At 51.1% G+C, this 12,423-nt stretch overlaps 3 protein-coding genes across 3 annotated transcripts; all 3 read left to right on the top strand.

Moving 5' to 3' along the window:
• Positions 1-4,308: 4,308 nt before the first annotated feature.
• Positions 4,309-6,178, top strand: GUITHDRAFT_120390 (hypothetical protein; the record flags this gene model as incomplete). The annotated part of the gene is made up of 12 exons (XM_005820365.1): positions 4,309-4,415; positions 4,469-4,534; positions 4,593-4,946; positions 4,994-5,025; positions 5,073-5,186; positions 5,250-5,395; positions 5,444-5,489; positions 5,634-5,692; positions 5,740-5,811; positions 5,864-5,920; positions 5,967-6,060; positions 6,117-6,178. The coding sequence occupies 12 exons, from the start codon at positions 4,309-4,311 to the stop codon at positions 6,176-6,178; spliced, it is 1,209 nt and encodes a 402-aa protein (XP_005820422.1).
• A 3,112-nt stretch (positions 6,179-9,290) lies between these two features.
• GUITHDRAFT_61164 (hypothetical protein) lies at positions 9,291-9,503 on the top strand (the record flags this gene model as incomplete). Its single annotated transcript, XM_005820364.1, has 1 exon — positions 9,291-9,503. A coding segment is annotated over one exon (213 nt), but the record flags the coding sequence as incomplete, so codon positions are not given.
• Positions 9,504-11,138: 1,635 nt separating this feature from the next.
• On the top strand, positions 11,139-11,468 carry GUITHDRAFT_56489 (hypothetical protein; the record flags this gene model as incomplete). The annotated part of the gene is made up of 1 exon (XM_005820363.1): positions 11,139-11,468. A coding segment is annotated over one exon (330 nt), but the record flags the coding sequence as incomplete, so codon positions are not given.
• Positions 11,469-12,423: the final 955 nt, after the last annotated feature.

Genomic DNA, 12,423 nt, shown 5'->3' with positions numbered 1-12,423 from the left:
GCGGTGAGGAGGAGGAGGAGGAGGAGGAGGAGGATACTATCTCTCTCGACGTTTGGGTCCACATTTTCTTCTCCGTAAAAGAACTGAGGCAGGTGGCAGTCAATAGAACTCTCCTGCTCCCCCTCCCCCGCTTATTCTGCCGCTCCCCGCCCCCCCCCAAAAAAACACACTTACGCCCGCTCTCCATCCTCTTACTACCTTCTTGGCGATGGTTTCTCCCTCCTCCTGGACCTGAAAGGCTTTCCTGCTCGGCTGCGTTAGATAGGACAAGGGATTCAGGAGATGGGGAAGAGGAGGAGGAGGAGAACGAGGAAAGAGAGAGAGAGAGAGAGAGAGAGAGAGAGAGAGAGAGAGAGAGAGAGAGAGAGAGAGAGAGAGAGAGAGAGAGAGAGAGAGAGAGAGAGAGAGAGAGAGAGAGAGAGAGAGAGAGAGAGCAAGAGCAGGAGGGAGGCGGGTAAAGAGGCGACAGACCTCCGGTTGGGAGAGTTGACTGCTAGGATGGGAGTGACTGCAGGTTCAGCGTGAGAGGAGGATGAGGCGCGAGATTGGGCAGGAGCATGCGAGAGGGCAGGAGCATGACGGATCGTTCAAGATCTCAGCCATGCACGGCCATCGCTTTACCTTCCTCTCCTATCCCTTCCAAAGTGAAGCAGGAAATTGATAAGTCTCTCCCCTCCCCCATTCAATCCTCCTCCTCCTTCCATCCGTCCCTCCTTCTCCCTCCGTTCGTCCGTCCCCCTCGCTCCCTCCCTCTCCGTCCGTCCGTCCGTCCTTCTCCCTCCCCCCTCCTCTCAATCTCTTAGTTTCAAGTTCACCTGGAGTCGCCATGCCGGTTGAGGCTCTCAGGCGAGCGAGGAAGGCAGCGTCCTCCCCACCCCTCCTGCTCCTCAATCAGCTACTACCATGTCCTGCCCACCTCAACTCTCCTCGCTACCTCGCTACCTCCCCTCCCTCTCTCCTCCCTTCCCTCCACCTCTCCCGCCTTCTGCCATCCGCTGCCTCCTCTTCTTACAAGTCGATAGAGTCATCGGTGAATGTAGAATTTTCATGCGACTTCCTGGGAGTAACTTCTACAGAGCAACGGTATCAGCTGCAGGAGCGAGGAAAGGAGGGCAAAGAGGAGAGAGAGGGAGGGGGAGATGCGGAGAGAGGGGAGGGAGGGGGAGATGCGGAGAGATGGGAGGGAGGGGGAGATGCGGGGAGAGGGGAGGGAGGGGGAGATGCGGAGAGATGGGAGGGAGGGGGAGATGCGGAGAGAGGGGAGGGAGGAGGGGAGTAGACAGAGTCAAGGAGGGTAGAGGTAAGAGATCCAAGGAGGGGAGAGGGGAGGGAAGAGACGGGTGGGAGAGATATGAAGTGGAGAGACGAGAAGGTGTGGGCATGATGTTGAGTAGGGTAGTAAGCTCATACCGGGGGGAGGAGCCTTGCTGTGCTGAATTTCTCTATCGCTGTTGGGAGGGACGGTCGGGTCAAGGGCCGGGAAGCACTGAGGACAAGATTGAGCACTTCAAGTCACTTCAAGTCAGAGGGTCTCTACTGACTTTGACAGCTGCCGGGTTGACTTGGGATCCAGAGATGATCTTGTTGTGGACTTCTCTCAAAACTTTCACACGATGATTGTTCTGAAGACGATTCAAACCAAATCGTTCGAGCAACAGAAACAAAGCAGTTGATATTGAAAGGAGGAGAGCAAAATCAAGGGCGAGAGACGAAGGAAGAAGAGCGAGGAGGGAGGATGGAGGATTGAGGATGAAGCGGAGTGGGGGTTGGGGGGGGGGGGGTGGGGGGCGGAGGAGGAGGTCACAAAGTTGAGGGTGAAATGAGGAGCGGAGGTAGAGGACCTTGAGGGAGGCGATAGCCTGCGCATGTGAGGGAGAATCAAGCGTCGCGCTGTTGATAGAGAGCAAGTGAGACATCTGAACTGGACAACAAGTACTATCACTGAGACCTCTTAGTCTTGGGTTGTTGAGACTTGAACAAGCAGGAGGGAGAAAGAAGCTTTTGTCGCTTCGCAAGCTGTAAAGTTCGTTTTCCTTCAGACAGAGCACCTCCTCCCTCCCTCTTCTCCCTCCCTCCCGCTCTTTGCTCACTCCCTTTCTCTTCTCCTCGTCCTCTGTACCTCGAAAAAGTTCGTGCGAGGGCGTATGAAAGAATTTTCTTCCGTGGAGCTGACGAGAAGGAGTCAGCTTTGAACTTGGGCAGCATCGCTCGAATTTCCTGGGGTCTCTCTGCAAAGGGCTCGAGCAATCTGATCTCACAAGGTCCTTCCCTGATACTGATGACCCTTGCAACTCATCGAAAGCTTGCGTGACCTATGGAAAGAGAATGAGCAAGGAACGGAAAAGAAAAACGTGGGAGTGAGAGCAGGAGCGGGAGGGGGGGCAGGAGCGGGAGCGGGAGCGGGAGCGAGGAAGTAGTTGAATTCGCATCAAACATTTGGCAGCTGGTCAGTTACGTACTTTGGTGAACCTTGAAATCCCCGCAACGTCCCTCCTCCCGCACAAGGTGACGGGTCGAAGCTGTTCGCTACCCACCCCGGAGAACATGACAGCGCCTGACAGTCTCAAATATTTATCAGAAGTCTCTCATCAGAAGTATGGTATGAAGAACTACACGACAAAGTTCTCAGTTACACTTGTTTTCTGAATTCTATTGCCAGATCTCACAAGCCGCACCGCCTCTGCCCAATGATTTCCATCTGCACTATATCCTTCTCCTGCTTGCTCTCTTCATACTCGCATCTCTTCCAACCCTCCCAGTGCCTATCTCCAAAAGCCCATCCCCAAGACCCGTCTTGGCTAATGTACTGAACCTCCCATTCCTCCGTCTGACGTCTTCCAATGTTTTCTTTTACCCTCCCTGTACTATCCTCCTCTGTCTCACTGTCCTCTCCCTCTACTCCTCCTCCTCTGTCTCTCCCTCCCTGCCATCCAGGTCGCCTGCGCTGTTCCGACCGCCAGCCATTTGAATTTACACGCCAAGTTGTTGATTCGTTACATAACGGTTACTACTTAGGGAGACTAATAAAATAACGCAGGTCAAATTCAATTTCGCAAGTCTTGAAACAATTCAAGTCGTTGCATGATGTGTTTTCAAACTTAAATATTTGTATTTGGAGCTAAAAATATCTTTCATTTCCCATTTTTACTACCGATTTGTTGACTGTCATCGCGAATCTCCCCTGATGGCAGGGAGGCCCGGGGGGGACGAACTTCATTCGAACGCATCGATTGAACTTCAAAATACGTAACCCGGGGGCCCGGCAGCCCGGCCATGGGCCGATAGTCACTGAGATGGTGACCGTGCCGCGGGCCGCCGGCCGCGTACGGTAGTGGCCGGCAGTGGGCCCTGGGCCCGGCCCGCCCGCCAATTGAACGGACTGCCCGGCCAGGCGTGCCGCAGCGGCAGTGCGCTGCCCCCCAGCCTGCAGAGAGTGAAGGCTTCCCGGAGTCCGAAACGGCGGGCTGCGAGTCTCGTGACTGTTGAATTCAGACGGCATCATGTCACAAGTTACAGGTGCGGAAAGAATTACAATCTTGTTGAAGGATTCTCATTTTACTGTGACGAATTCCGAAGTCCACGAACATTCAACCCGGTGACCGTTTCGCATCCTCCGAACTCACGGTTTCTCCGAGTGAGCCTGTGAGCCTGCCAGGCTGCCAGGCTGGCTGGCGGGGGCCCGGGGGCCGGCCCGCGGCCCGGCGGCGGCGCCCGGGAGTCGGAGCCAGGCTCTTTGCGCCCCCATAGCCCATAGCCGGTGACTGCCGGTAACGTGATCAGGGTACATGATCGGAGGAGTGACCCCTACGGGTCCTACTAGGACCTACTTCCTATGACCTGACTGCAACCTGGCACAAATAATTCAGTCAACAGAGACAATCCCCGGATTTTACAAAGTTTTACCGCCGTAGGACTAAACCTACCGAATGACCACGACGTTTGGAAGCAAAACAGTGCGAGTTTATTCGACTCCTCGTCCTTCCCCTGACTGAACGACCGGTAGACAGTCCTAAAAAACCAAAAGAAAAAGATTATATAACTCAAAAACTCAGCCTGGTAAGCAGATCCTAGGACCTGCCTATCCCCCTGGTATATTCCTCCACAGGTTTCTACTAGTTTCCCCCCCTCCTCCTCCCCCTCCTCTTTGCCCTCCTCCTTCGGTCCTCCCCCTCCCCCTCTTGTCCTCCCCCTCCCCCTCTTCCCCTTCCTCGTCCTGCTACTCGTCTCCTCTCAAGGCTCTCATTCTCTCCTGGTTCTTCCTCCCTATCTTCGCTGCTCCCCGTGTCTCTGTGAAACCTGTTAGTAGAAATGGTGGAAAGCAGTGCAGTGATCGCAGCCAATTGGATTTCATTCCTTGTAATCGCAGGATCTTTTGTTGTCTTGTGTTTCATTTCTTTAAGATACAAGGGTCCTGGGTAAGTCTTTCTCGTTAGAGGGATGCTGGATCAACTGACTTACTACCACGCAGAGGAAACGAAAACTACTACAATGGCTTTAGGGAACAAAACATGTTGACTGTCATCATCAACTTATGGTGACAAAAGACAACATGATGAGTTTCGAATGTGATACGTGATTATCTGTTTGTTCAGGTGCGCTCTTGCTTATTTTGCAAAGGTCCTGCAGTCACACTCCGACGACGATGGATTCGTGCCCTTGACGAAGATCCCCTACCTCGATTACGCCACAACCTGTCCGTTGCTCACGTTGGATCTCATGTGGTGCCTGGACGCCCCATACAAGATCACAAGCGCCGTCCTGGTCTTCACGGTCATGATCACTGGAGTAGCATGCAGCCTTGCAGTTGCCCCTTACTCGTTCTACTGGTTTGCCATGGGAATGGTGTTGTTCATATTCACATATGTCTTGATGCTGTCCATCGTGAGGGAGAGACTGGAATTTATTACGCAGTGTGCTCATGACAGCAATGCAAAGAGAAGCATCAAGTGATTGTTCCCTGCTGAATTGACGCGCCGGTGACCTTTTGCTGCAGACACTTGAAGGCGGCTGTCATTATCTACTTTGGTGAGTTTTCATTCTGTCAGAAATTTCAAGATTGATATGCATGTCAGGAATTTGGCCCATCTTTGCTATTCTATGGCTTCTTTCTTACAGAGCGGCAAATGTCATATCGAACGACACGAATCACATCTTGCACTGCATCTTGGACGTGATCGCCAAATCTTGTAGATGCTTCTCTTTGTTCAGTTTGAGTTGTTGACTTGTTCGTTGGGATGCTGTACATGCAGGTTTCGGCTTTGTGCTGCTCCATTTCAAGATGTACTTCGACAAGAAGCTCCTCGAATCTGGAGTGCACGAGGATGAATTCGCTGAGTACAGCAAAGAAGTTAGCAAACATCGTGAAGAGAAGCCATGGCGAAAGACAGCTTCAAGCGTGAGCACGATCTCTGTCATGGTTGCATCATCGTGATACTCGTTGCAGTATCCTGAGTCGGACTACGACGAACCTGTGTACATGAATGGCGAGGGTGAGTCAAAAATGCAGTCCATGATCCGCAAGTCTCTTTCAAGAAAGGACTTGAGGGGTATATCGAGGCCGACCTCTCCTCCTCGATCTCCTCCTCGCTCTCCTGTAAACCCAAGGACGTCCTTCTCTTTGCGCAAGACCACAGACTTGAACCTCAACGACCCACCAGCATGGGGAGGTCTGCAAGCTTCAGCCGCTTCATGGGTAAATGTCACATCTCCTGCTCACCTGCAGCCCTGACATGTTGATAGGAGGACCTTCAGCCTGCCAACGACCGAGAGGTCACGCATTTCAACGAGTTCTGCCGGAGTTTACCGAAGAAGGTCAAGCAGTTGTTACCAGAGAATGGTGGAAGTGAGTTGTGTGCTGTCACAGATGGTTTCACTCATGAACGATCAGACGAACATGTACAACAGCGAGGACAAGGATGAGGTGACTGGACGACTTTGTCCTCTTGCTCCTTATTGCTGTACAACAGGGGAATTACCTGGAGCGAGCGAAGGTCGCGCATACGAAGACCAGGGACAAATTTCACATCGGAAACGGGAATGGAGAGAAGAAAGAGCAGGAGGGTCCCCGCCAAGGATTTTCGTTTTTTCATCCACTGTTTCCTTAGAACAGTTTGAAGTCCTGGCTACCCTCCCGGACGCATCGACAGCTCCTGTCGCTGAAGCTGCTGCGTGTGGATGAGCCCATGAACGAGGTGATGACCTACAAGGACTCCAAGTCCGCCCTGTCAAGTTTGTAGCGATAAGCAGGGGCAGCAGGAAGCAAGAAGGAGAAGAAGGGGGGGGGCAGCAGGAAGGAAGATGGAGAAGAAGAAGAGAGAGTACGACCATGTGAGGTCGAGGAATGTTTGCTAATTTTGATGTATGTGAGTAAATTTCATCTGTTTGTTTCTTTTGTTATGTATGATTTGACCTCCTCGTTTTGTTTGTTGTGAATACTATCCCTACCACTCCGTCCTCCTCTCAGCGATGATGTAGGAGAGCATGTCAGTAGTTGACGAGGCTCTTCTCAACCTCGCAAGGATAAGAATGACAGCAGATTTCCTCTAGCAAACAGCAAATGCAATTCCAATACATGCAGTAAGGAGCACAGGAGAACCAGCAGAAGGGGGTTGGCCGTAGCAGCAGCAGCAGCAGCAGCAGCAGCAGCAGTGGCTTCAGTACAAACAAGCATTCTATCGCTGAGGAAAACAGATGCGAGGAAGGTTTGGACTCTACTGAAACATCATCGGAGACAACATTTGAGCATCCTTGCAGTAGATGGTCATCTACATGCCGAACAGATGCCTGCCGCAGCATCATCCCTTGTACAGGAGAACATCATAAGCAGGCAACGGTATGCACATGAGAGCCCTTGCTATTCGCATCAGAGAGCAGCTTCAATGTATCTTCCGTATCCCTCGGTCACTGGCGACCTTGATCTTGTCTCGTGACTACTCAGGGCCACGTCGAGGAGACGGTCCAGCTCTTCAAGGAGCCAGTGGAGGATGCAGCCAGCAAGCGTCTCATGATGGAGGAAATCACGAGCTGATATGCGTACGAGTGAGAGCGATCATGGAGCGCCTTGTAGAGAGAGCAGAGGTTGAGCTGAAAGAGCGGGGCCTCTCAGTGAATGTTGTTTGCAATGTGAAAGATTGTGCTGCAAAATGTATAGAAAGTGATGTTGGTTTACAGCCCATCAGTTCATGCTCATTTGAGCTGCAATCTTCATGGGAATCATCATACCTGTAGAAGTCGCAAAGGGTAACTATCTTTATCTTGAAGGAGATGGCTAGCTTCGAGTAGGCAAGAGAAGGTCTGATAGAGCACTATCTGAATTGAGCTGTCAAAGTCAGGCCCGGCCCTCTGTGACACACCGTAAGGAGCTTGCTGAGACCCGGCACTAAAACACCTTAGCACGGAGATTGTTAGAGTTTCGCCCAGTCATAGCGCTTGCAGTGAGCTGCTGTTCATGCCCGATGTATCCATCTAGCAGCTATTGCAGCCCCTTAGCCGTTGGAGATTGTTCTCAACTGTTTCAATTCAGCTATAAGCTCTTTCTCCTTGTCGTCGATGAAATCTTTCCCATACTTCTCTGTCCTCACCAGGAAATTTCACCAAGGATGATCTCTTCACCTTCAAGCGCAAACTGTTGATCCGTGGCAGGCTCGGGAGAATATCCGTCGTTCGTCTTACTTTCTTCACATCCATACGCTGCTAGTGCTCAACACTGCGTCGAGGATCTGCCTCTTTCCCAACAGCTGAGGCTCCTTGTAAGGTTGATTCTTCAGTGTGTCGCTATACTCCCAGTGCTACCCTGTCAAGTATCTGCATGATTAGATTGCTGTCTCTGACCTTGATCCGCCACAGGGAGCTGGTCTCGCCTGGTCCTTGCCCGACATGTTTGTTGAACCTCCTACCCTCCTCGCAGTGCGGCCGCAGTTCTGCATGGAACCATCTTGTAATTGGGTTCTTTTATTCACGTCTTGAGTGACTGAAAATAATAACGTCTGGTACCAGGATAAAACTATGGCTACAATACTATTTTAATATCAGTACCGTTGCTTTCATATCAGTACCGTTCTGGTAAAAGTACTTTTTACCAGCGGTACTACTTTACTTGGCCTCCCATGGCACCGAGTACCCCACCTACCTTTAGCCTCAATCCCTCTCTGTGTAAGTACCAAATCACCCTCTGTTTCAGAGGGGGGTACCTACCCTCACCCACTGGGAACTATACCTATTAACCCTCTGAAGTAGGATCCATGGAGTAAAAAAATTGGAGCAGACCAGGGTAGGGTACTGGGGTAGTGAAATTGGCTACAGAGGGGGTGGGGTGGGTGTGAATGAGGCTGATGATGCGAGTAGTGGGGCCGTATTGACCTTCATTATCGGAGAGATTCAGGGGGTGGGTGGTAACACCAGAAAGGGGGTGGGGGTAGGGAAAGAAGAAGCCTCTTGCGGGAAAGGGAGGGTATATTCGGGGGAATTGTAGGGGTATATTGAGGGAGGGTTCTTGCTCCCAGGGGATTACTAGAGTCCTTGTGGGAGGGTGGGTACTAGGGGTACAGGAATGAACAAGGGATGCGACTTGGAAAAATGTGCATGGGAGGAGCCAGGGAGAGGATGAGGGCTGTCAGTAGGCTTCAGAAACGCAGCATGAGGATGTCGTGTAGATGATATGCAGGAAGGGCTGAAGTATTGGTCGTGGGATGCGATACTAGCTGTTCCGATCCGGTTCATGAGGATTTTGCTGAGCTCATCTACTGCTCGTCTAAACTCCCTGTTTGTTACTTCCCCTGGTGCCAATCCTGCATCTATTTCACGCTTCTTATCCTTCATGATGAATGATGGTGTCTTCTTGATTCGCTCCCATGCTGCACTAGACTCTCCAGTTGTCCGCAATGGCAGTTCAACGAACCCAAACCCCACATGGGATGCAAGAGAAATACCATAGCCCTGCTAGATTGAGTAGCATCTTCTTCCTGATTAGAGACGCCTCTTGCTTTTGCGATGAAAGATTTGATCGTTATTCATGATCAGAAGATTTTTATTGTTTCACTGTTACTGTCATCTTCTCTCTACCCAACAGTTTCTTCCAAAACTGCAACGCATATTCAACGTGCTAGATAGCTGCAAAACGAACCCAAAGGTGTTTCTTTACACATGGTTTCGCAGGAATGAAGCAACACTGCATTGAAATTTGCCATTGAGTCCTTTCAAGCATGTCTAAGAGTGAAGACTCAAAGCAGCAGCTCGACCAGAAGTTCACCAGAGATGTTGAGAAGAAGAAGCACGCACTAGGAAACCCCACAATCCACAAGTCAGAGGTTGAGAAGAGGGTTAGAGCAGGAGATGCTCTCATTATCATCCAAGAGATGGTCTTTGACGTGTCGACATATATCAACAAACACCCGGGCGGTGCTTTCATCCTCAAGAACAACTATGGGAGAGATTCATCCGAGAAATTTTTGAGGATACACAGCAAGCATGCCCATCAAGAGCTCGCTAGATTCTACATTGGAGATGTTGCAGATTCAGCCAATCAGAATGGCGATGGACAGCATACAGGAAAGGAAGCAGAGCAGTCAGTCCATAGGGTCAACGAGCCTGACCTTCAAGCGCCGGGTCCTGCAGGGGACTTACACTCCCCGAGGTTTGGCGAGTACTACGAGCACCAGGCGGATTTATCAAAGCCGACACTAGATGTTCAATACTCCATTGATCCCCATGAGATCAAAGCTAACCTTATAGTCGGCGATACAGAAGTTGCCGCAAAAGCCTTCCACATGCACGCACATCCCTTCGTTCCTTTGGACATCCTGAAGGAGGAGCAGGAGGAAGATGAAGTTGGGAAGGAAGATGAAGGAAAGACGAAGAGCCTGGAAGCTGGCGGTCAGCAAGACGGAAAACAGATGATTGAGAAGTTACCGATGCCCAAGGCTCAGCAGGAAGGCATCTCCGATAAACCTGCTTCCCCGAAACGTTCGCTTGGATACAAACCTACTGATCAAGCCTCTCAACCGAGGAGGTCGTCTGACTCAGGTAGTCCTAAGAGGTCTCCATTCGGGGCCATGGGCAGCGAGCATGGAATGCCCAAGAATCATCCTCCTGTCCCAGGCCATCCGGACATCAGCAAGAACGGTGACAACTGCGCTGGCTGCCCTTTCTTGGCCCTCACTAAGCTGCCGTTGGACAAGATTGGCTCACTTCAGCCCAAATTTCCTGAGAATGCAGAAGAACCATCGGATAACTTCACGAGAAGCCGGTCGGCTGGCAGTGAACACGGTCGTGAAGATAGTGAGATTGGGTTGTCAAACTCGTTCAAACATTCCAGGCATGAAGAGCCTCTGCATGCTAAGAGGGGATCGAACCGAAAACTCACCGGGTCGTTTCATTCATTCAAGAGTGAGAAGTCAGGTGCGGGAGGTGTTACCTCCTACAAGAACTTCTACGTCCCTAACGGGGTGGCGTACGAGTCGCCAAGGTCGATGAGATCGAGGGAAGACGTATCCATCTCCTCGCGACATGCGTCTACCGTCTTCACAGCGGGAGAGAGCTTTGCTCAGAGGTCTCAGGCGCTGCAAGGTACAAACTTGAAGCTTAATGGCGGAGTCTATCGAACGAGAAATAGGAGGAAACATGCTCCGATCCGCCGCAGCAACGCCCCTCCAGTCGACATGTCGGAATGGAAATATTATTCAAGATTCATCATTTCATCGTGGAACAAATTGTTGAAGGCAGTCTCATACGCAGATCTTGGAACGGCCATCTATGAATCTGTGAAGGACAACGAGTACCTCGAACCCCTCTTCCGCTTTACCAACCCGACAGTACAAGGAACAAAGTTTGTAGATATGTTGTCGAGCATCGTTGAAAACATTGAAAACCCGGTCGACATCTACGTCAAGATAGCTGATCTTGCTCCTTTGCATCACCGCAAAGGAGTGAAGGGATCGCAGATGCCGTTGATGCAGGAAATCGTGCTTGCAGTCTTCCGGACATCTCTCGGAGACGACATGCTACCAGAGGAGACGAAGGCCTGGATCTGGATGTGGACTTACCTGGGAACTTCTTTGGATCAGACTCTCAAGCAGGTAGGATCGACCTTGAGTGTCGTTAGAGACTCTTGGGAGGCTGTGCTGGAGAAGTACACTCCAGGAGAGCTGGGAGAGATGGTTTATGATCACCTCTTCCGGCTAGCCCCCAACGTGGCAAGCCTCTTCACAAAGCCGAGAGAGTACATGGCAGTCAAGATGGGCGACACCCTTGGTATGCTGGTTTCCTTCGCTGACGACCCAGAGAACATGAAGCAGCAGGTGAGCTGGCTGGGAATCCGACATGTACAATACAACGTTCGACCCCATCACATCCCTCTCATCGGTCCTGTCTTCATGAACGTGCTCGCTGATGTATCCGGAGAGGAGTGGACAGAGGACGTGGAGAAAGCCTGGGGAATCGTGTTCAAGATGGTTTGCGATAACATGTCAGAGGCCATACAGGATGGAGAAGACTTTGCTTCCTCGCTGGAACACACCACGGAGTTCATAGAAGAGCACGGCGACATCCAGCTTCTCAAGCGCACCCTCGCAACGGAGCTCAGCACCTCCTGCCCGTCCCTGTTCGAGAACAACGGCACTATCCAATATCGACCCAAGTCGGACACCATGATGAGTGACAGCGGATCAGCTGTCAGGACCCAGAGCGCATTAAGTTCGGGGGGGCACAGGAACTCGATCACCACCAACGAGCAAGGAGTAAGACTGTAGACAAGTCCAGCGCTGCTGCTCACTCCGTCTTCTTAGGTTTTCTCGCATCTGCTACATGTCAGCGCACAATCGGCCAACAAATCCTCTAAGAATGAGAACGTGGGAGCTGCTTTGCAGCGTGAGATCTCATTATGAAACAATATCATGATTGTGCATGATGAGAGGTTTACAGGAAAGGGAAGTATAATTACAATGAAGAAGGCCCAGGCTTTCCGTAAGACGGTGGAAGGTGAACTTCATGTTGGAGCAGAGGTGAAGTCGCTGGTTGAAATTTTGGAGTCGATCTTGACATCTCGTCTTCTTTCTCACTCCTTGTGTCATTTGTCCACTTGTTTCACTTCGCCTCTCCTCTCTTCACCTCCCATTCTTTCTCCATCGATCTTTCCGAATGTATTCCCTCCTGCTTTTCTGTCTCAGGACGCGTTGGTCTCGTTGATATTTGAATTCGTCCTCAACACCTCGAGCATGGTCTGGGAACCTGAGAAGCAAGTGGAAAACATCTACATCTATGCGCCTAAGTTTTATGAGCAGTAAGTGTTTTGCTCTATCATTGTTTGCGCCTTCACCTCTACCACCATCACTGACGTTATCGAAATCAATTTTCATCTCTATCAACTCTTTCTCTCTCACTCTCTCTCTCTCCGTCATCGTCATCATAGTCATCGTCGTCTCAAGCGAG

This window comes from Guillardia theta (assembly GCF_000315625.1).
Source record: "Guillardia theta CCMP2712 unplaced genomic scaffold GUITHscaffold_180, whole genome shotgun sequence".
Lineage (NCBI taxonomy): Eukaryota > Cryptophyceae > Pyrenomonadales > Geminigeraceae > Guillardia > Guillardia theta.
This window is presented reverse-complemented; position numbering and strand designations above follow the sequence as displayed.